Raw genomic sequence first — 23,409 nt, forward strand, 5'->3', positions numbered from 1 at the left:
TCTATTTTCTCTCATAAGCATCATATTTCTTTAAGTACCAACTTTTTAAATAATGGTTATATGATACCGAAAGGAGGGACTTTCCCTGAGAAGTGCTGTGACAAATAGTAAAAGACACATTGAGATGGAAATTTTCTGAATGGTCCAATAAAATCAGCTTAACAAGCAAGCATGAAAAAAGTGAGTGGTAAAAAGGAGGAGGAAATAATCCTCCGCTGAAATTTCTCACATGTTGGGCTGTGCGTCACTGATGATTTAATTAGAGATAGCTGGAAACCCTTATCTGAAATTGCTATCCTTTAGAAATCCAAGCTCCAGACATTCAAACAAAATAGCTTGGGAACCCACGCCACAGCTAATATTTTACAGATAGCCTGGCCTTCCCAAAATATTGAGATCTTTTCTGCTTTTCAGGGAGGCTTTTATTCTGTTTTCTTAGAATCATAGAGTTGGAAGAGACTACAAAGGCCATCCAGTCCAACCCCCTGCCATGCAGGAACACACAATCAAAGCACCCTTGACATAAGGCCATGCAGCCTCTCTTTAAAAACATCCAAAGAAGGAGACTCCCCTACCCTCCGAGGCAGCATATTCCACTGTCAAACATCCCTTACCATCACGAACAGCCCTTGCCTAATGTTTAGGTGGAGTCTCTTTTCCCACACCTTGAATCCATTACTCCTTGTCCTAGGTCGATTCCGCACTTGCGTTAGCGACCTAAGTTCGAGCTGCGTTCGACCTAAGTGCTCCGCACAACCACTGGGATCGATGTGGTTTTGTACCAGCTTCGCCCCGTGTAATGGACAAATTTCCGACTCCAGTTGGGAACTACTACTTTTTCAGGGAACCACGCTCGAACTCATCTCGATTCCAGTAAAGTGCGGAATCTCTGGTGCCAGGAGTCCTCCATTCAGCCAATCACAGCTGAGTGTTTCGGGCATGCGTACAGCTGGCCAATCACAAAACGCCACCTTCATCCCTCCATTCCTGTGGCAGTTTTTTTTTATAACGTGTGTGGGGATAGACGGAACATGGCCGTAGAACAGTAGCCAATTGGAACGGAGCGGCGAAGAGGCACAGGATGATTCCGCCCTCCGAGCTGGGATCAAGCTGGTTTCAGTGGGGAACTACAATGGCTTCGACCTAGGTCAGTACCCTTCTCAGGGAACTGGGTCGAACCTATTTTACTCATGTGCGGAATCGCCCCTAGTCTCTGGAGCAGCAGAAAACAGGCTTGCTTTATCTTGCATTCCATTCTTGCGACCTTAGGCTGCGCTACTATCACAACAATGGCAACAGAAGGTGCTCATTCATAGGGTAGACTAAGCAGAGAGTTCAGTACCAAAATCTGTAAAAGTCGGTACACTTTTGGTCACAGGGAGAAAGATCCTGCCCTTTTAACATAGGTTTAATGTGCAGAAGTAGGCAGTGGAAGCTAAGGTTTCCATCCTCCTGGCCTGGAGATCTCCCCGAATTACCGCTGATCTCCAGAAAGCAGAGATTATTTCCCTGGGAGAAAATGGCTGTTTTGGAGGTTGGACCTCATGGCATTGTATCCCACCGAGGTTTCTACCCTCCCTAGACTCCACCTCCAATCTCCAGGAATTCCCCAACCCAGAGTTGCAACCATGTTGGAAGCTTTCTATGGCCTGGACCTAAATATTGTAACCTGATCATTGCTGCACATCGGATTGATATTAAAGTGACAGCTACCGGGAACAGTGTAACCATTGGCCACTCCAGTAAAGGGAGCGTGATGTTTGGCCAATATTATCATCATTGGTGGTTATAGTTTACCTTTCGAGCTTGATGACTTTACATATCTCTGTTTTTCCTGAGGGGCCACAGCTCCCCGCTAGAGCATCTTCTCGGCATGCAGAAGGTCCCAAGTTCCATCTCTAGCATCTCCAGTTCAAAGGGCCAGGTGGTATGAATGACCTCCGCCTGAGACCTTGGAGTGCTGCCGCTGGTCTGGGTAGACAATTCTGACCTTGATGGTCTGATTCAGTTTAAGGCAGTTTCTTGTGCTCATGTGTTTCTCCTGCCATCAGGGAATGGATAGCAATGGAAGTACTGGATAGCAAGCCCCTCCTAGGGAGAAATCCTCAAAGGAACAAAATGGCCTCTTCTCGCTCTCCCCTTCATGGTTGGTACCAACAGAAGAGAGACAAAGGGGAAGTTTTGCTTTGTTCCTCATTGTCGCTGCCACCACCTGTGGCTCATTTTGCTTGTGAGGTTCTACTGACTCTCTCTACCTGTTACAAAATGGTTCTGTTTGTTGGGCACCAGCATGAGACCTTTGTATCACAAGTGCAATTGAAGTTTAGTGCCTTCCAGACATGCGATGACTCTTCCGTTTGCGGTCACAGCAAGCAGGGGAAGCAGCTGTCGTTTCTCACACACGCATACTGTTTTTGGATCCTGAGGCTACCTCAGGGAGCCTAATTGACACTGTTGCAAAAATTCATAATAGAGTGAAGGGCAGCTTTGGTGGTTTGGTCGGAAGGCACAAAATCAGCATGGAGGAGAAAGGCTCCTCCCTGCTTGCTTAGTCACAAACAGAAAAGAAGAAGAAGAAGAAGAAGAAGAAGAAGAAGAAGAAGAAGAAGAAGAAGAAGAAGAAGAAGAAGAAGAAGAAGAAGAAGAAGAAGAAGAAGAAGAAGAAGAAGAAGAAGAAGAAGAAGAACAACAACAACAACAACAACAACAACAACAACAACAAGAACAACAACAAGAACAACAACAAGAACAAGAACAAGAACAAGAACAAGAACAAGAAGAGGAGTTTGGATTTATATCCCCCCTTTCTCTCCTGTAGGAGACTCAAAGGGGCTTACAATCTCCTTGCCCTCCCCCCTCACAACAAACACCCTGTGAGGTAGGTGAGGCTGAGAGAGCTCCGAGAAGCTGTGACTAGCCCAAGGCCACCCAGCTGGCATGTGTGGAAGTGCACAGGCTAATCTGAATTCCCCAGATAAGCCTCCACAGCTCAGGCGGCAGAGCTGGGAATCAAACCCGGTTCCTCCAGATTAGATACACGAGCTCTTAACCTCCTACGCCACTGCTGCTCCACTGCTGAAAAGAGCCAATGTTGCATCTGGGAGGCACAAAGTTCCCATCATAGGTGAGTTACAAAGGTCCTGTGTTGTTCTACAAAAATCAGAATTTTGCAATGTACAGATGGACCCTGAGAAAGCGGTTTCGGGACATATGGCAGAATGCTTGTGCAAGGGAAAGGCGGGGGACAGTCAACTCTGCCAACACTTTCCGTGAATTCTTCTGGTGGATCCAACTCAACGGCTCCAAGTTGCAGTAACTCCTTCCTCCTCCTCCTCCTCCTCCTCCTCCTCCCACAGCTTTCTTACCCTGGCCTGTTGGATTCCTGCAAGACAGAGCTATTCCACCGGGCTTTTGGAGGGGCCGGCCGTGGCCCTACTGCCCTCCACCGAAATTGAGGCTGTCTGTTTCCATCTTTTTATTACGGTTGGGCCTGATTTACTGATTCCACCGCAGGCCCTGCCTATTCCCTCCCTTTCTTTTGGCCTTAGATCGGGCGCCGTTTTAAACAACTCCTGTTTTATAAAAACTTGGGTTGTTTTAATTTCTAGTTTTCTGTTGTTTGAAGTTGCTGCATAGGTTTTAAAGGCTGTAATGTTTTTATGCTGTTGATTTGCTGTTCGGTAGAACAGCAGTACTGTGAGCCGCCTCCAGCCCTTCGGGGATAAGGCGGCCTATAAGTTCAATCAATCAATCAATCAATCAATCAATCAATCAATCAATCAATCAATTCCGCCTATTTCCTTCATTTAGATCTGCGCTGCTAGGCCATTGAGCCATTCCCGAGTGTAGCCAGTGACCTTCTCATTACTGAATTTATCCCCTCACGGATATTGTCTGTTGACCACCCTTTCATGCATTTTCGTTGGCTTGCTGTCTGACTTTATTGTTCAGGATTGTCCATATGCATATTTTGAATACCTGCTGCGTTCGACATCTCAGAAGGGACTCCTGCTCATCTTGAGATATGCTGAAACCTTATCTTGCTAGCAATGCACAGATACATGTGTAAATAAATACACGGCGATGATAGCAAATCCAGTTCTTGGGGAATCTTCCATGAATGACCTGGATTATTTTTTTTTAAGAGAGAGAATAGCAAGATAGGAAAGCATTTTTTTAAAAGCTGAACCCTTTAAAATAAGACTTTCTGATTTCTTATCTTGGGACTGCTCTTAGATGCTTTTTTCTCCGGAAATGTTCTTTGAAGAACAGAGATATCGAAAGAGCAAAAGTCTGCGGAACAGAACACAGCATGACTGAAGCAGTGGTCCTCAAACGACTTACCCAGGAGTAGACCTTCTCGGATTCGATGGGGCTCCTCCGGCGTAAGCACTTTGAGAACAGTCACCTTTGTTGCAGAAGGTTTTTCGTAGGCTATCATGACCTTTTCCTTGCAGTTCATCTTACAGGGATGGATGAAAGTTTGCATAGCAGCGTCAAGTTTTTGGAATTACTTTTGACACAGAAACCCGCGCTGCCTTTGTAGTGTCCTAGCTGGAGGCAAGACAATGAGACCAGAGAAGCGAGCGGCTCCGGCAGTCCCAGGTTGTTCCGATTGATAAATCTGCGAGGGTTGACCTCTGAGCCAGCCGGCAGCTTTGTAGGGGTCGCTCGACAAACACCGAAGAACAGAAAACGGTGAGGTTTAAATGGAAGGAGGAAGCGGGACAGGAAGAATGCTTGATGTCTTGGCTCTTTGAGGCAAAGGAAGGAACGGCGCTTTGATACTGCTCACCTTCTGAGCCAGATATCGAACCCCGAAGGCCTCGGTAACTGCTCAGAATGGTTCTGCCACTGCATACGCAAACTTTGACATTGGATATAAGAAAGTAAGAATTGCCTAATTGGATCAGATCTTCTGAATCCACAATTGTTTTTTTTTTAAATAGTGGTTGCTTCGATGTCCGGGGCAGTCCACAAGAAGGCAGGTGAAGGCCATTCTCTTTGGTTATTCCTGATATCCCGTACAAGATGTTTTCATGTATCTACCACAGTTAATCGCCAGGAAGTATGCATTGATAACAATTAGGGATCATTCTGGTCGCCACATCTCAAAAAGGATATTGAAGAGATAGAAAAAGTGCAGAGAAGGGCAACAAGGATGATTGAGGGACTGGAGCACCTTCCTTATGAGGAGAGGCTGCAGCGTTTGGGACTCTTTAGTTTGGAGAGGAGACGTCTGAGGGGGGATATGATTGAAGTCTATAAAATTATGCATGGGGTAGAAAATGTTGACAGAGAGAAATTTTTCTCTCTTTCGCACAATACTAGAACCAGGGGGCATACAGTGAAAATGTTGGGGGAAAGAATAAGGACTAATAAAAGGAAACACTTCTTCACGCAACGTGTGATTGGTGTTTGGAATATGCTGCCACAGGAGGTGGTGATGGCCACTAACCTGGATAGCTTTAAAAGGGGCTTGGACAGATTTATGGAGGAGAAGTCGACTTATGGCTACCAATCTTGATCCTCCTTGATCTGAGATTGCAAATGCCTTAACAGTCCAGGTGCTCGGGAGCAACAGCCGCAGAAGGCCATTGCTTTCCCATCCTGCATGTGAGCTCCCAAAGGCACATGGTGGGCCACTGCGAGTAGCAGAGCTGGACTAGATGGACTCTGGTCTGATCCAGCTGGCTTTTTCTTATGTTCTTATGTTCTTATGTTCTTATTCATAAAAGCCAATTTAATGAAGAGGCTATACCAGGTCTGTACAACATTTGACCCATCCAAGGGAACCCATGCTATTAGACATGACCAGCCAGGTTCTGAACAACCTCCCCATTCCCTGAAAAGTCTTCATCATGGGAAGGACTTGTCCATTGTCCGAGTGATTCAAGCAGCCTTTTAGGGCAACCGATCAACAGAGGACAATAGGGAAAGGGCCATAGCTCAGCGGTAGAGCATCTGCTTTGCGTGCAGGAGGCCCCAGGTTCAATCCCCAGCATCTCCAGTTAGTAGAAGCAAGTAATATGTCATACAGAAGATCCTCAAAACCTTGGAGAGATACTGACAGTCTCAGCAGACAATGCTGATCTCGACAGACCAATGGTCTGATTTGGTATGAGGTCATATACGTGGGAGGAGACCAAAGGTGCAATTTGCACATCTGGTTACCTCCCAGATGTCTGCTGCTTCTGGATTTTCCCAGGGTGCATTTCAGAGGCCCTTCCTCTGGAATATGTCTCAGACCTGCTTGTGTGCAACAGAGGAGGAAATGTATATCCTCCATATGGCTGCCTGCTTATTGAACACTTGGTGGCTGATCGGCAGGCCGCAATGCTGAAAGGGTTAACTCAGTCAAGCATGCATGTTAAGTTTTCATAGCAGAGCGGCTTCCATCATGCATATGGGATGCTCAGCATTTGTTGTGCTTCGCTTCTTCCCCAGGGAGGTGATACGCCTCTTATTTCACCTCTCATTTTGCTTTCATTGCGTGGAATGTTTGGTTTAACTTCAAGTGGCATGATTGAATCGGAGCACAATCCAGCCCAAGCGAAGCCCTCGTAAATCTCATTGATTTGGATAGGAGACAGATAAGCATGTGCTTGAATCGCTCGTTGAAATTAGTAGAACGTACCAACGTTTTATTTTTAATGCACATAAATCAGATTTTTCTATATGCAGGCACATTGGCATGCATGGGGTTGTTGTTTTTTTTGCTCCTACTAGCACAGACTAGTGAAGAGGCACAGCAAACAGAAGACCTTTTCTGCCATTACCGTTTTAGAGCTAAAAATAGGCACAAGGGGAGATGGTTCCATCTCCTGACACGGGCGTTTGCCCTATTGTATGAACAGGCCAGTGTTTGTGTTTTCACCTTCATCTTGTGCAAATGCGTCCTCCCAACAAATCTAGGATTCTGATCCTGTGTACTGAAGCTGGAACATACATACAGGCCCAATTCAGCATGCAGATATTAATGTGCAAAGCCCTTAATGGCTTGGGCCCTGCCTATCTAAAGGAGCACCTGCACCCATATATACCTGCCCGGGCACTGAGGTCACAGGGGGAGGCACTCCTGGTGGTACCTTCCCCCACTGAGGTGCGGGGGGCATGGTTGAATGGGAGGGCTTTCTCTGTGATTGCCCCAAGGCTTTGGAACAGTCCCCCGTTGAAGAATCACTGGCCACCTACCCTTTATGGGTTTAGGCACCTGGCAAAGATGTTCCTCTTCACCCAGGCATTTTGTTAAGAACATAAGAACAAGCCAGCTGGATCAGACCAGAGTCCATCTAGTCCAGCGCTCTGCTACTCGCAGTGGCCCACCAGGTGCCTTTGGGAGCTCACATGCAGGAGGTGAAAGCAATGGCCTGCTGCGGCTGTTGCTCCCGATCACCTGGTCTGTTAAGGCATTTGCAATCTCAGATCAAGGAGGATCAAGATTGGTAGCCATAAATCGACTTCTCCTCCATAAATCTGTCCAAGCCCCTTTTAAAGTTATCCAGGTTAGTGGCCATCACCACCTCCTGTGGCAGCACATTCCAAACACCAATCACACGTTGTGTGAAGAAGTGTTTCCTTTTATTAGTCCTAATTCTTCCCCCCAGCATTTTCAATGAATGCCCCCTGGTTCTAGTATTGTGAGAAAGAGAGAAATTTCTCTCTGTCAACATTTTCTACCCCATGCATAATTTGATATCCCCCCTCAGACGTCTCCTCTCCACACTAAAGAGTCCCAAACGCTGCAGCCTCTCCTCATAGGGAAGGTGCTCCAGTCCCTCAATCATCCTTGTTGCCCTTCTCTGCACTTTTTCTATCTCCTCAATATCCTTTTTGAGATGCGGCGACTAGAACTGGACACAGTACTCCAAGTGCGGTCGCACCACTGCTTTATATAAGGGCATGACAATCTTTGCAGGTGTGTACCTAACATGACTCTGCTGTCACAGAACTCCCAAAACTGGACTGATGTTGTGTTTTTATCACTGGCTGGTCACAGGCCATTTATGCACTTGTGGTCTCTTTTCCGTTCAGTGTACATTCCCTTTGGTGTGTATTCTCAGTTACACACACGCATTTCCCTCTATTCAGAACTCACGGTGCTCTCAGATCAGAGAATCTCTGCAGTTCCCCAGACCAGTTAAAATGTGACTTTTCCCTCTCCCTTCACAAGGAAAGCAAAGGGAATCAGCATGCATTTTGCTTTCTTCGGGTTTTCTCACTCCTCTCCACCTTCCACAAAGCAGCAGTTTCTTCCGCTCTTCCGGTCACCGTTTCAGAAGGATCGAAAAGGGCTGGTTGTTGCTGTTGTTGTTTTACAATAGAAATTGGCATAAAACTTACACGGTCCATTGAATTGATGCTTGACCAAAGACAGCAACCCCCTCCCCCCAAAAAGGCGGCAGGCAACCTCCCCAGATGGATGTTGCATGGAAAGGACAAGGAAGCAGGGGGGGGGGCATGAGCAGAATGGTCAATCAGCTTGCCTAGGGACACTTAACAGCAGGGAAATCTCTGTCTAAACAAAAAAAACCATAGGAAAACCCCACTGCAAAGCAAACAGCCACGGGGTAAGTAGCACATGCATAAATGGCCACAGGATACATGCCTGGTAACCTACATTAGGCAAAGAGGGTCAGAAGTTGCACCCTGTTGGAGTGGGTTTGTCCACCCCAATCAAACTAAATGTTGTCATTCCTAATTGTGTATCACTGGTGTTGCTGGTCGATAGCAAACGGGACATCCTGACTCTCTGCAGAAATTCAATTTCCAGTGATTTTTAGTAAAAGAAGCACAGAAGGCAGCTCACGTTCCGATGAAGAGACCAATAAGTCATTTGTTGCGTCAAGGTTTCCTTCCTCTTCTAAATCTCTCCCGTGAATATTAGCCATTCACATAATGGCTTTTCATCTGCCTAAGTGAACTCACCGAGCTACAATTGGAGATATTTATGATCGTTTGCCTGGCAATTTTACTGGTTTCCCTTCCCCTTGATTCCCTAGTTCCTTTGGCTTTTTATATCATAAGAGGAAAATAGCACCTGTTCGGATTCTTTTTTATCTTCTAATAATGATGTGTCATATTTGGATCCCAGGATTCCTCCTGGTAGCTTAAGGCTGCCATGCATCTTACAACTAACAGCGAGGTATGAATAGACTAAGTTGTGACTGCTACGCTTATTGACGTGGAAGTAAGCCCCAGTTCGTTAAGTGAGACTCCCACCCCAGTGCACGTAGGATGGGAAACTAAGGCCCTTTCCACACAGCAAATGCAAAGCGGGTTGCAGGCAGGATAAATGAACCCGTCGTAGTCCTGGGCCGTTCGCATGGCTGGGCGTCCTGTGGTCAGCAAGCACATTGGCCGGGCACTTTTTTCCCCCACTCACCACCCTCCGGTGGTAGCTACGAAGCCTTGATAACAAACAAGACTGGAACTAGTGTGCCAAGTAGCTATGACTGGAACGGACAACCGAGTTTGCACACTAACTTGGACTTATATGTCTATACCAATTGTAATAAATGTTCAAACATCCGTTTGTACAGAGTTATTATTTCAATTATTCTTCATATAAATAATAACACAATTATGCTAATACTGACCCTATTCTAATATCATATTCATGAGAATCATAAAGTACAATGCATTTATGTAAAGTCCCAGTGTCAATGAAACAATGTCAATATACAATTTTCATCATGTCATTTGTCAAGTGTATATCCAAAAGTCCATATGAGCATTTAGTAGTCTCATATGGACTATTGCTTTATTGGCCAATAGTTTTACTGTTCCCTTATACCTTTTTTCCTTTTAATATTTACACTCTTATCCCATCCCCTTTATGTTCCCATACCTTTTTGTGGTCCCAATTTTCTTCAGCCATTAGATTCTTCTAGATATATATTTACAGTTTTAAGATATGTTATCCTTTCAATTGTAATTATTTTATTTACCTTATGCTGCTCTATGCTGGTCTATGAATGTAATAAAGATTGATTGATCCTTGTTGGCTCCCAGCCAAGAATCAACCCTACTTAGCTCTGAGATACAACAAGATATGCCATGTTAACTTTCCTTTGAAGTATACCATAGCTAGAAACAGTCCAAGGGTCAGAGCTATGGGAAAATCCTCTCCACCAGTGTGCAGTTGTACCTCACTGTCTAGCCAGGATGCAAGGGAAGATTAATGGCACCCTTGCTGACCTGCCCCCCAAGTGAATCTGTTAGAGGTGCCCTGTACTTGCCTAGGACAGAATGGGGGAGACACAAGCCAGTTCAACAGTTCTTTAGTTGGGTTTATTACTTGAGAGAAACAAGACCCTAACTCCTCCCTTGGGTCTATCTAAGTCAGAGTACTTGCTTGTCTTGAGCAGGTTTGAAGCTGTAGACTGTGTCTTCTCTTGGTTGTTTTAGGAAAGTCCACTGTGTCCTGCTTCCTTTCAGCTCTTTCAGTCTTTTTGCCATTCTAACTGCTGCTAAACTTAACTTGTTCTCTTTGGACCACCATATAATCATATGGACGCCACAAATATTATAGTTTCCAGCTACCCTTCGCACCTCTCTCAGACTGACTGACTAAAACTAAAACAGGGGATTGCTAGGTAAAGAAAAGAAACTGCCTATTGGGAAATGTCTTAAAGGGACAAGAGCTAACTAAAATACCCTCCCTTAGATGACTGAACAAAGAACTAAGACCATGCTAACTATGGGAAAACTAAAGCTTAATGGGGAAATAACAAAAGCCTCTGTGGGGGCATGACACTTGCTTTCTACATAGTAGATCCTTCCAAAAGGCAGCAGAAGGGGCCCTAGGAAGGTCACAATTAAGCTTGAGCAATACTGAAAAAAATTGGTAAAATTCAGCTTGATTCGGCTGTAAAATTATCATTATAGCCAAATCAGCCGAATTCTTGATTCAGTATACCCGAATTTATTTGGATATACCGAAAAATTCAGGTTCTTGTGCATTTTGGGGGGATTTAAAGTGCTTTTTTTGGTTTTTGGCCTTTAGGGGGACACATCATTTAAGATAAAGGTGCCAAAATTTCAGAGTACTTGTAAAAACCGTTCGCCTGCTTTGTCGTGCAGTGCAAATCTGAAGTCACGTGAACACATGAAGCTGCCTTATACCGAGTCATCCCACTGGTCCACCAAAGTCAGTATTGCCTACTCAGACGGGCAGCAGCTAGCGAGAGTCTTAGGCAAAGGTGTTTCGCATCACCTGTCAAACTGGGGAGACTGAGCATTGAACTTGGGATCTTTTGCATGCAAAGCAAATGCTCTAACGCTCATCCACACATATTTAATGCTGGCTTTTTAGTTGTTGAGTTTTATTCTTGGGTGAGCCCTGTTTTAGTCTCTTCTTTCAGTGTGATTATATAGTGGGGGGGGTAGTGTTGTTTTTCGGAATGTTTTGAGGGTTTTACAGCCGCATCCAAAGGGTGTTTGTGTGAAAGGCCTTGTGGCAGCAGATTTGCCATCCCCAGGACTCTTGCCTCAGCAGAGGAGGCAAATTCATCGGTGGCTGCCCACCCCTGAGCCCTGCCATGGCAAAACCCAGAAGACCTGGCCACGTTGGGGCAGCACTGGTGTCCTCAACAAATGCCAGTATGGTGGGGAGGGGAGACCAGGGCCTCTGGCTTTGTATGGAGCTGCCCATTGAGTATTATAATTGTCTTCATACGTTGAGCAGTTCATCCAGTATAGTTTTTTAAAAGAGGGAATGTATAAATATTTTTAATTTATATCCCATTTTTCTATATCTCCTTGAGTAAGGAGACTCAAGGTGGCTTACAAGCTCCTTTCCTTTCCTCTCCCCACAACACACACCTTATTTATTTTATTTATTTATTAAATTTATTGTGAGGTAGGTGGGGCTGAGAGAGTCCTGATCCCCCAGCAGGAATGTAGGAGTGTGGAAACTCATCTGATTTACCAGATAAGTCTCTGTCACTCAGGTGGAGGGGTGGGGAATCAAACCTGATTCCCCAAACAGCTACATCTTATATACAGTTTCTGTTATGTTCCCCAGAGTTTGTATTAGACTGCTATTTACTGACAGGTGAGCTGGAGATATCCAAAGGATAGTTATTCCTCTGTTCCACAGTTGTGTTGACAACCCCAAAAAATGTATCCTAAGAAAATCTTTCTCTTGCAGCAGCTACATAGATTGATGTTTTTAAAGTACGGTGTTCTGCTATAAAACTCACAAGCATATAGCGAAGAGAGAAGGAAAAATTCACATCATGTATTCTTGTTCTGTTTTGTTTTCTCTTTTCAGAAAGTTCATCAGTACACTGTCATCGTTCAGGCCACAGATATGGAAGGAAACCTTAACTATGGTCTCTCAAACACAGCAACAGCGATCATTATGGTGACAGATGTGAACGACAACCCGCCCGAATTCACTGCCAGCACCGTAAGTATCAATACATCAGCGCAATGATGTATGGACACACAGCGTGTTTGTGATTCACGGACATTTGATACCGCTCGTCTCCCGTTTTCTAGTTTGGCAGATAGAAAGAACTTGATAGATAACTTGTGTAACAAAGAATTTCAACAAATAAAAATGGAGGGAGTGGGTGAAATGGTTCATGAAGGAATGCAGCTATCTGGCGACGAAAATGAAAAGATTGCAAGCAACATCTATATATAGAGAGAGAGACAGAGACAGAGCGAGACAGAGAGGGACAGACAGACATAGGGTGAAACAGAGAAAGAGTGGGTAATGCTGATCTCCCTTACTCATAGGCAAGAGGGCTGTGGGTGAGGATATAGCAGAGAGGCAATTCTGGTTACAGGGTCATGTCACTTCTGGTAAAAAAAAAATCCGAACCTTCAGAGGTAACTTGGGACAATGGGAAAGAATTTGAAATTTACAGCTTGTTATAATTTGAAAGAAAATTACTATAAAATGATACGTAGATGGTGCTGAACACTGAAAAAATTGTCTAAAGTGTATCAAACAAATGCTGGAAAGGTCAACAACATGATGGTTCTTATTTTCATCTACGTTGGACATGTAAAGTGGCAAAATTGTTTTGGGATTTGATTTTAAAGGATTATGAAAATGACAATTGAGAAAAAAAGCTGAGGGGTTCTCGTTGGGGCTGATGGGGGAGGATATCCCAGATCAATAGGGAACATGTTTAATGTACATGGCAACTGCAGCAAGGATTTTATATGCACACAACTGGAGGAACAATAACATTCCAACAAAACAAAACTGGATTTTAAAAGTCACGGAATATGCAGAGATGGCAAAGCTGAAGGAGTTTATGAGAGACTGAAACATGGACAGTTTCCTTAAGGACTTGAAATCCTTTGCGGCCTACTTACCGAAAACATATATGAATAGAGAAATAATGGCAGGATTCAAGATTTAAATGAAAACAGCGGATTGGATTAAAGTGCTTTTATAAGAACTAAAAGTGAAAGAAATGCAGATATTAACCATAAGCACGGAACTAGATTCATGTTCGGATCCATAATGAGGTGGATAGAAGTCACCATATATCTATATGCAGGAATGTGTTGTTTTTCTTTTTCTTTAACTAGAACTGACAGAGGTAACTCTAGGAATCACCAGGAACTCTGTGATTTTGGCATAGTTTTTCCAGCAATTCCTAGAGCCACCCTATGTTATTTTCAGCTTTTTACTCTCCTGCTCTCGACCTCATGCTGCTCCTTAACCTATTAGCTTTAAGCAGATTACTAAACTATATAAAAAAAACTAGAACACATTTGAACAACTGTGAAAATCAATCACAAGCTCATAAAATTTCACAACTGAAAAAGGGATAGGTCTACTACTACCTTCTAATAAAAAAGGTAATTTCACCACATGATCTATATTTTTGAGCAAAGGAAATTTTTTAAAAGATTTCTAGCCTCAGGAAAGTAGTTCCTTTTTACTAGAAGTGATGTGATGCCGCAGCCGGTGTTTTCTTTTCTTTTTCTCCTGCTGTGAGTCAGCAGCAGTGGGCAATGGCATGAGTGGTTGGGGGATTCCCCATCTTGACCGGGGGCAGTGGCGGAGCTACCAGGGGACGGGGGTGCGCCATGCACCAGGCGCACGGCTTTGGGTCACGGGGGGCAGAAAATTCCCCCAACCCCTCCCCCTTTTCCCAGAGCCCCCCGTGGCACCCCCCCACACTTACTTTAGCAAACTGAGCAGGTTGGAGAACAGGCCTGCTTGTTCCCTTCCAGGCTGTAAATGACCTGGTGGGAACTACATTTCCCAGGGTCTCCTTTGCAGCCCGGAAGGGAACAGAGGTTCTCCATCCTGTTCAGTTTGCTAAAGTAAGTGTGCGGGGGGGGCACCGTAAGAAGGGGGCATGACGTGGGGGGCCACCACGGAGGGCGCGAAAAAACCACAGTGCATACCGGGAGCGCTCTGGCCCAGCTACGCCTCTGACCAGGGAGTCTTGATATCCCTGTTCTCTCTCTCTGTTTTCATGCCAAAAGTGCTCTTGATACTCTCTAGCACTATTTGTGTACATGCCTGAAGCTCATTAATGCACGACATCCAAAAGAAAAGAACCCTTTTTACATCCTAAGGACTACAAGAAATTACATTTGCATCACGCACTTGGGATAATCAGAAGGGCTATTCATATTGTGCATGACATGTGATCAGGATAATAATTCCATTTGCACTCCAGAAATATTACAGGAGTGTCTGACCTGTTTGTTGATCTAAACCAAAACTACCCGAGTGGGTTTTGGAATGCGGGTTTGATGTGGTATGAAGGTGTCGGAGTGCCTCACTGACCCAGAGGGCTTCTGATGCTTGTGTGAGGAGGCCTGGTGTGGTCTAGATAAAACCTACCAGGTTCTGGTAAATTCCTGCTCTGTGATATTTTCCTTCTCAGCAAGAAGAATAGACTGGAATGATGTTTTTATACCAAACCAGCGATCGAAGCTTCCTATGTATTTTCCCCAGCACTGTAGCCCCCATGGTATGGCATGACTTCTACCATAGTGTCTAGATCGAGAGAAGTAATTGTACCACACTACTCTGCATTGGTCAGACCTCACCTCGAGTACTGTGCTCAGTTCTGGGCACTGCAATTTAAGAAGGATATTGACAAGCTGGAATGGGTCCAGAGGGCAATCAAAATGGTAAAAGGTCTGGAGTCCATGCCCTACGAGGAGAGACTTAGGGAGCTGGGGATGTTTAGTCTGGAGAAGCGAAGGTTAAGGGGGGACATGCTTGTTTTCTGCTGCTTCAGAGACTAGGACATAGAGTAATGGATTCAAGGTGCAGAAAAAGAGATTCCACCTAAACATTAGCAAGAACTTTATGACTGTCAGGGCTGTTAGTGGAATTCTCTGCCTTGGAGAGTGGTGGACTCTCCTTCTTTGGAGGTTTTTAAACAGAAGTTGGATGAACATATGTCAGGAGTGCTTTGATTGTGTGTTCCTGCATGGCAGGAGGTTGGACTTGCTGGCTCTTCCAACTCTATGATTCTATTATTCTATCATTTTCATGGCCAGTGTCATCATACTCTAACATAGGGCAACTTCTGGGGCCCGCGATGTCCAGCTGGGCCCACTTCTGCCATCTCCTGCCTAATCCATGATATTATGGGATGGATGTGGCTAGAAATGTTTACAAGTAAAGGAGCTGATGGGCTGAAATGTCCAAAAGGCTAGTGGAGATAGGGGTTACAGATACAGATAGGGATGCCAACTTCCAGGTGAGGCCTGGAGATCTTCCTGAATTACAACTGAATCTCCAGGCAACAGGGATCAGTTTTCCTGGAGAATGGTCTCCATGATACTCTCCCCCACTGAAGGCCCTCCTCTCCTCAAAGCCCACACATCCCAAACTCCATCCCCAAAATTTCCATGGATTTCCCAAACAGGAGTTGTCAACCCTACCCTGCAGATGGCTGAATGGGAAGGGAGACTATGACCAGCAGGCACAGTAGTAAGAGCCTAAGCAATTTCTGACTTTGGCAGTCAAGCACTTTCTGCCTGGGAGCCCCCCCAAAACCTGGGCCTAGCCCTGATGGTCATTGTTCCTGCCCTGGCCTCCAGAACTTCCAGCTCATGGCACGAGAAAGAAAAGTCGATCTTACTTTATTATTTGTTTTTCTTTTATTCAACTTACAGGCCGCCCCTCCCCATCCGGGTTTAGGGCAGCTTACAACATCAAATAATAACACAAAGATAAATCCAGCTTTCTCGTCTAACATGTGCAAACCTTCGTTAAGGGGGTAAACAATCAAAACAGCTACACTACCCCCCTATAAAATCAGATTCACACCATACATTATGGGAAGGGGGGAAGGAGAAGTAGGGGAAGAGAAAAGGGAAAGAGGGGCCAGCTAGGTCAGTGATGGCGAACCTTTTTGAGACCGAGTGCCCAAATTGCAACTCAAAACCCACTTATTTATCGCAAAGTGCCAACACAGCAATGTAACCTGAATACTGAGCTTTTAGTTTAGAAAAAACGGTTGGCTCCGAAGCATGCGTTACTCGGGAGTAAGCTTGGTGGTAGTCGGTGAATTTTGCTTTGAAGCAACTGTGCAATTCTTCCAATGGGTGAATCACGACCCTAGGAGGTTTTACTCAGAAGCAAGCCCCATTGCCAACAACCGAGCTTACTCCCAGGTAAAGTATTGCACTTTAGTTCTTCACATGAAAATCAGTGGGGTTTAACGGCACTTGACAGGGTTACCTACACTGCTTCCCCAAAACTAGGTCTTAGGTTTAATGCTAATATTCGAGCCCAGCGGCCCAGGCCAGCCTAGATGTGGGGGGGAGCACTCTGTTTGTGTGTGCCCACAGAGAGGGATCTGAGTGCCACCTCTGGCACCTGTGCCATAGGTTCGCCACCACTGAGTTAGGTGAATACAGTTGCTATCCTCAGCCATAGGCCTGGCAAAACAACTCCACCTTACAGCCCCTGCAAAATTGTACTAAGTCTCTAATTGTGCTTCTTTCCTTGCATGTGATTGCAGCCCATATTGTAGCCTCTACTGCCCCATAATATTTGAAAGTCCATCAACGGGTCAAGATAGGGTACTATAGAAACTATTGGAAGAAGAATGGAGCTTCATGTTTAACCCAGGAGTTTAAGCCACATTTTGACTGAAACTGTGGAGACATCTAGTGGCCAAGGTCTAGAATCATGACATTCCATAGCCAAGATTTATTTCCCTCGAAAAGAAAATACGCAGTTTTTTCAAGCACATATCTGGCTCCCCAGCCTGCTATATTTGCAATGGCCATTTGAATGTATTTGCGGGGTCTGTTGAAATCCTTGCATTTCCTCTGGAGCAGGGTAAACACATCTCCCCGTTGTCAGCAGTCGATTCCATCTCTAACTCGTTCTGTTTATTTTTATTGCCCCCGGCCAAAGGCCATCGTCAAGAGCGCGATTTCCCCGAATGCTACATAATTAAAAAGGAATCAATTGCTATCAGATTGGCAAATGTTTGTGTCAGTCATTTCAGAGCCGGGCTAGGGTATAGGACGATATCCCGCTCCCAGAGAGCAAAGATAAAATAGCTCATTAAAACCGAAATGATCCAAAAGAGATTCTAATGACAGAAGCACATTTCAAATGAACCCTGCTAAGGTTTTTGCTGCAACCAAGGCCAAAAAGACTGAAGCCTGAGTCACGCATGACGGTGGGGCTGCGGATTCCGGGTAGGGAATTTCCCAGAGATATGGGGGTGTAGCCTAGGGAGCCTGTGATTTGAAGGGGGGGATACCTCAACAGGGTATAATGCAATAGAGGTTTCATTCTGTACAAATCTCCTAATATGTTTAGAAAACATTTTTAAAACATTCTCAATCCCCCCCTTTCTTTTGTTTGCACACACCCTCTTGAAATGATTTGTGTCTGTGTGGAGAGACTTAGGCCATTTCCGCACGAATGGTCCCGGAAACTACCGTGAAGACGGCGCCACGATCGACCTACCTTCCCTGTGACCTTCCGGTGCGTCGCCGAGGCCAGGGGACATGCCCCCCTGCCCTGCGCGACCACTCCAGAGTCGCAGGGCAGGGGGGGCATGTCCCCAGGCCTCGGCAATGTGCCGGACAGTCGCAGGGAAGGTAGGTTGATTGGGAAAGAGGGGAGGGATGGCGCCTTCCAGCCGCTGCCATTCGCACGGCAGCGTTTGGAAGCCGCTGTTTCCCATAAACCTCGCTCAGGGAGCGAGGTTGGGAAACAGCTGCTTTGCGCCGCTGGGGAGCAGTGAGGGCTTTACAGCTGCGCCCCCCTTGCAAACAGCTCCCTGGGGACGGCGTTTTTGCCGTCCCCAGGGCACTGTTTTTGGCCCGTACGGAAAGGGCCTTAGGGAGCTGGGTATGTTTGGTTTGGTCAAGAGAAGGTTAAGAGATGACATGATAGCCATGTTTAGATATTTGAAGGGATGTCATGTTGGTGAGGGAGCAAGCTTGCTTTCTGCTGCTTCAGAGACTAGGACCAGGAGTAATGGGTTCAAGGGAAAGAGAAAGAGATTCCACCTAAACATCAGGAAAAACTGTATAATTCTATGCCATTACATGATTTCCCCCTCTTTTTCTTTTTCTTTTTGTTTAGTTCTCCTTCACAGCCTCGTGCCGCCTTCTTTACTCCTTGTATACTCAATTCTTTGATGATTACCCCCCCTCCAAAATTAAAAGAACAGAGAAATGCAAATAAACATGCAAAGGGGAACTGAGTGAGATCAGAAAATGGCACTGAGGAGAAAGTTCAGGGAAGCGGAGAAGTGTGGAAAACATAGTCAATAGATTGCACAGCCACTAAAGATGTTTTAAAACATTTCAGCCATGGAATCCTTTTAAAAGGGGATAAGTTTAAAACGATTTGAGACTGGAAATAAAACATTTTGGGGTAAAAACAATGCAGAACTCCAGGGAGGAAAAGTTTTATTTCCTGCCTCAAAACGTTTTAAACGAATTGTGGGGGAAGGACCGTCATCTAATCTCCGAAGCGGAACTGTCGTCTGAAGATGCGTTGTAATTCTGGGAGACATCTAGTCTCAAACTGCAGGATGGCAACTGTCAATGTAGGACAATAACGTAGCACTGGACTATACCACTTGAAACTGCATACAGAGGATTTGGGAACGTGCAAAACTCCTGCCTACAGAAACCTATCGCAGGGGACGGAGAGGAGACTTAAAAGTTTTCTCCCTGCTGTGTTTGCTTTCTGCTTGTGGTGAGTTTTTATACAAAAGAACACCACCTTGATCAATTCACACATTTCAGAGTGCACAGGTTGGGTGGATTTCAGGCCCCCAACTTGTGTAAGATAAGAGTTGTGAGTTGTCTTCAGTTCCATGTTCAACCTGGTGCTGATACATCCCTGCACAAGAATTGAAGAGAACTAAATGTTCTACAACACGGGGACCCCAGACCCAAACTCTGTGCTGGGTACAGCATAATATATAAAGATGAGCAATGCTTATTTAGTTGGGTGCTGTGTGGTTTCCGGGCTGTATGGCCGTGTTCTAGCAGCATTCTCTCCTGACGTTTCGCCTGCATCTGTGGAGATGCCAGCCACAGATGCAGGCGAAACGTCAGGAGAGAATGCTGTTAGAACACGGCCATACAGCCTGGAAACCACACAGCACCCCAGTGATTCCGGCCGTGAAAGCCTTCGACAATCAATTGAACAATTGGTTGTATACAAGAGGCATTTTTACAATCAGTTCTCCTGAAGTGGTGCAAACCTGCTGAATCCCACCACTGGATATAAATCCAACTCTCCTTAAGTCGTTCATCTAACTTAGGGGTCTGCTATCTCTTGTACTGGAATGAGACTAGGAACCTTAACTCCTTGCGGGCCCCAACATACCACATAACATTTGTGTGTGTTAAGTGCGGCCAAAGTTCCTCCTGACTCACGGCAACCCTATGAATCAATGTCCGCCAAAACAACCTATTGCTAAAAGCTCTGCTCAGGTCTTGAAAACTGAGGGTCATGGCTTCCTTCATAGTCAATCCATCTCATGCTGGACTTTCTCTTTTCCTGCGGCCTTCAACCTTTCCTAGCATTATTCTCTTTTCCAGTAACCCTTGCCAAAGTATGACAGCCTCAGTTTAGTCAGTTTAGCTTCTAAGGAGAGTTAAGGCTTGATTCGATCTAGAACCCACCGCGTTATCTTTTTGGCAGTCTATGTAATGTTTAGTGTTCCCAAAAAATCCACTTGCAAACAATTGTGAAAGTGGACTGGACGTGCATTATTCTGCATGGGCGGAAGGGGCCAGAGAAGTTGGCCAAGAAGAACTCTCAATATTCACAACTAAAGAGAGATTATTTTATGGGTTGCCCATTTATTCTCCATGAGGAATCTCTGAAAAGTGGCACCTGAGGGGAACAAGGCGGGCAGGATCATTTGAGCATCAAGAGTTGTGCTGGTTAAATATGTACACATTTACATATTAAGGTAATTAGTCTGTTATCTTCCTTGCACAGACACCCTCTCCTATTTGATATACACCAACGGCTACAGGACTAAAGACATTTGCTTCATTTATTCAGCCATTCCTTGGGAAAATCTCCATTCTTGCGTGCTCCCAGATCAGTTTATAGAAGTTCGAACAGTGCAGAGCTCCTGATTTAGTGTGGAACCTTTATGATGGTGTACCCATCTCGGATTTTTGGTCTCCATCTCTTAAGTAGGCATCATCACATATCTGTGTCTATCTCAGTATATCTCATTCTCAACATGACTGAAACTGTGGATAGTTAAATCCAGAGACTGAAGTCATGAACAGACAAGACAGATCTTTCCACAAAGCTGAAAAAGTTCCAGGTTTCCAGAAAAATCTGAAAAAGATATACCGGCAGGGGATTCTCCCCACCCCCTGAATAATAGCAGTAGTAGCTTTACCTTTAAGAAATGAAGGAATGCCTCCCGCATTAGCAGTTATGGGGATTGCTATTCAAGTACAATGGTACTGCCAGCCTCCAAGCCTCGGTTTCTGTCATAAAGGGCAGGCTGGGGGTGGGGGAATATTTCCAGACTTTGAGGGAGGACTCGAGACTCGGAAGGGGCAGACCTGGCAGCAACCAGTAGCAAACTTGGTACCATGTAACAGTATTGTGGGGCCAGGACCGCATCTCTGGTCCTACACAGCTGAATTAGTTTAAGAAAAACTTAAAGTTAGAAAACACCCAAGAAGCAGTTTTGAAACAGAAGATAAATTTACTGGACAGCATAAGTATCTGACCAGGGTGTCCTCTTAAGTTAGAGGCACCCCCTTCATACAAAGGATCCAATTTTATAGACACAGAATTTAGAAAGTTACAGAAGGTGAACTCTCCCGAGGGAGAGGCACGTCTATGGTGCTCTCAAGTGAGAGACAAGCTGAGCATAGGAAAGAACCTTTAACCCAGTTTTTTATAGATACCTACCTGAAAAGTACAGGCGTCACACAATCATCAGTCATAAGATTTCACGGTGCATACAATCCATACCTCTTTTCACGTGCTACAAGCATGTACCTTAAAAATCCCATTGGATAGATCTGTCTCCTGGTCACAGTAAGACAGCCTTTTATTCTACGTTACATTCCTTAGCTCATGCTGTTAGCGTGTGCCCTCTACCCATATGCAAAGGGCAGCAATAAAACTAGCTTGCTGTCTTTCCTGTTTCCAAGAAAAACCCGTTTTCTTAGTTTTCTCCCAGAGAGAGATATATCCCTTAAGCTATGCAGCATTCTGACATTCCTTAGGATCATAAAACTTCCCTTTTCATTTCCCAGTTTGAAATGTTAAAACATGATTTACAAATATTGATTCTAACAATTATACCTTCGATTCTAAGACAATAGGAATTATGGATCAAATACAAGTAAATATGAATCACTCATTATCATTTCTGTGTTCATTCAACATAAATAGAAAAACACTTTTTCCTTATTTAATTAATCACATTGATTTAGCTATCCCTATTGCTGGTTCTAACCCAGAAAACGGAAGGTTATAAATTTATATGGCTTCTGTCACACTGTAGTAACCTTGTAGTTACAAGACCTTAAAGATGTTTATAGCTTCTGTAGCCCTTGCTCTGCATCTTCACTGAGAAGCTGCTAACATGCAGGCCTGCTGGTCTCTATACAGAGAACCATTTTGATTCTTCAGATCCTTGGTTCATGCAACTTCCATGTTTCTTGATTAAATACAAATTTATAGACATTCTGGCCCGTCCCCACAGTATGGTTCATTCAGGCCCAGCTACTTACTACAGCAGCCACCCCACAAGTTTTTTGCAGTGCTTAGTTTCATGCGAGCATGTGGGAAACTTCTGTTCCACTTACCACTCTGCTCTGGAAGCTCAATGTGTGACCTTGGGCCTGTCACAGATTTTTAGCCTAAGTAACCTCAGTGTTGTTGTGCAGAGGCGGGGCTACCAGGGGACGGGGGGTGCACCACACACCAGGTGCACAGTTTTGGGTCACGTGGGAGGGCACAAAATTCCCACCTTCCTCAGGCCCCTCCCCCCACAGCGCCCCACCCCCACCCCCCTTCTCACACTTACCTTAGTTCCTTTCCTTTTCCTAGAACTTTTTCAGGCTGGAAAAAGGCCTGTTCCCAGTACAGGCTAAAAATGGCCTGAGGAACTACAGTTCCCAGGAGACCTTGGGGCTCACAAGGTCTCCTGGGAAGTATAGTTCCCATCAGGCTGTTTTTAAGCCTGAACTGTGAATAGGCCTTTTTTTCAGCCTGAAAAGGTTCTAGGAAAAGGAAAGGAACTAAGATAAGTATGGAAAGGGGGGGCAAGGGAGGGCCCATGGGGGGGAGGAAAATATAGACTGCACACCGGGCGCAGTTTGGCCCAGTTACGCCGCTGTTGTTGTGACAATAAAATTGAGGAAAAGACAATAATGTAAGCTGCTTTCGGTCCCCAGTGTGAAGAAAGGTGGAGTAGAAAGTGTGTGTGGATGGTCATCAAGTCACAGCTGACTTAGGAGTTTTCAAGGCAAGAGTCTAACAGAGATGGTTGGCCATTGCCTGCCTCTACATAATGATCCTGGCATTCCTTGGTGGTCTTCCACCCAAGTACTAACCATTAAATAAGTAATAAATATAGCTGAAGATGGACAGCAGATAAAAAGAAGATTGGTGGTGTTTGGGAAGAAAAAAAAGGAAGGAGGAAAAGATGAAGATTTTTATTTATTTTATTTATTTCGACTTACATGCCCCCCTCTCCACAAGGATGTGAGGGTTGCCAAGAGGATGTAAAGAAGAAATAGAGTGGGGAGGGGCAGTACAGGAGAAAGTGAAATCCCCCCCCCCCCTGCAAATCCTTGATGGCTCCCTATCACATACCTGGGACGGGCTACAGGCACTGCACAACTGGATGATACTTTTCCCAGTTAGAGGCTGCCAGAGGGAGAGAAGGGAAAAAACCTTTCCCAGTTAGAGGCTGCCAGAGGGGG

General features: G+C 45.1%; 1 protein-coding gene across 1 annotated transcript in view; it reads left to right on the forward strand.

Annotated features, from left to right (window-relative positions):
- The window catches only part of CDH4 (cadherin 4), a 1,081,475-nt gene that overhangs the window by 942,098 nt on the left and 115,968 nt on the right, over window positions 1-23,409 (forward strand). Inside the window, exon 7 of the mRNA XM_048498384.1 lies at window positions 12,278-12,415. Within this exon, the coding sequence (XP_048354341.1) occupies window positions 12,278-12,415 (138 nt within the window). The remainder of the gene's footprint in view (window positions 1-12,277; window positions 12,416-23,409) is intronic.

This window comes from Sphaerodactylus townsendi, linkage group LG05, assembly GCF_021028975.2.
Source record: "Sphaerodactylus townsendi isolate TG3544 linkage group LG05, MPM_Stown_v2.3, whole genome shotgun sequence".
In the NCBI taxonomy this organism is placed as follows: Eukaryota; Metazoa; Chordata; class Lepidosauria; order Squamata; family Sphaerodactylidae; genus Sphaerodactylus; species Sphaerodactylus townsendi.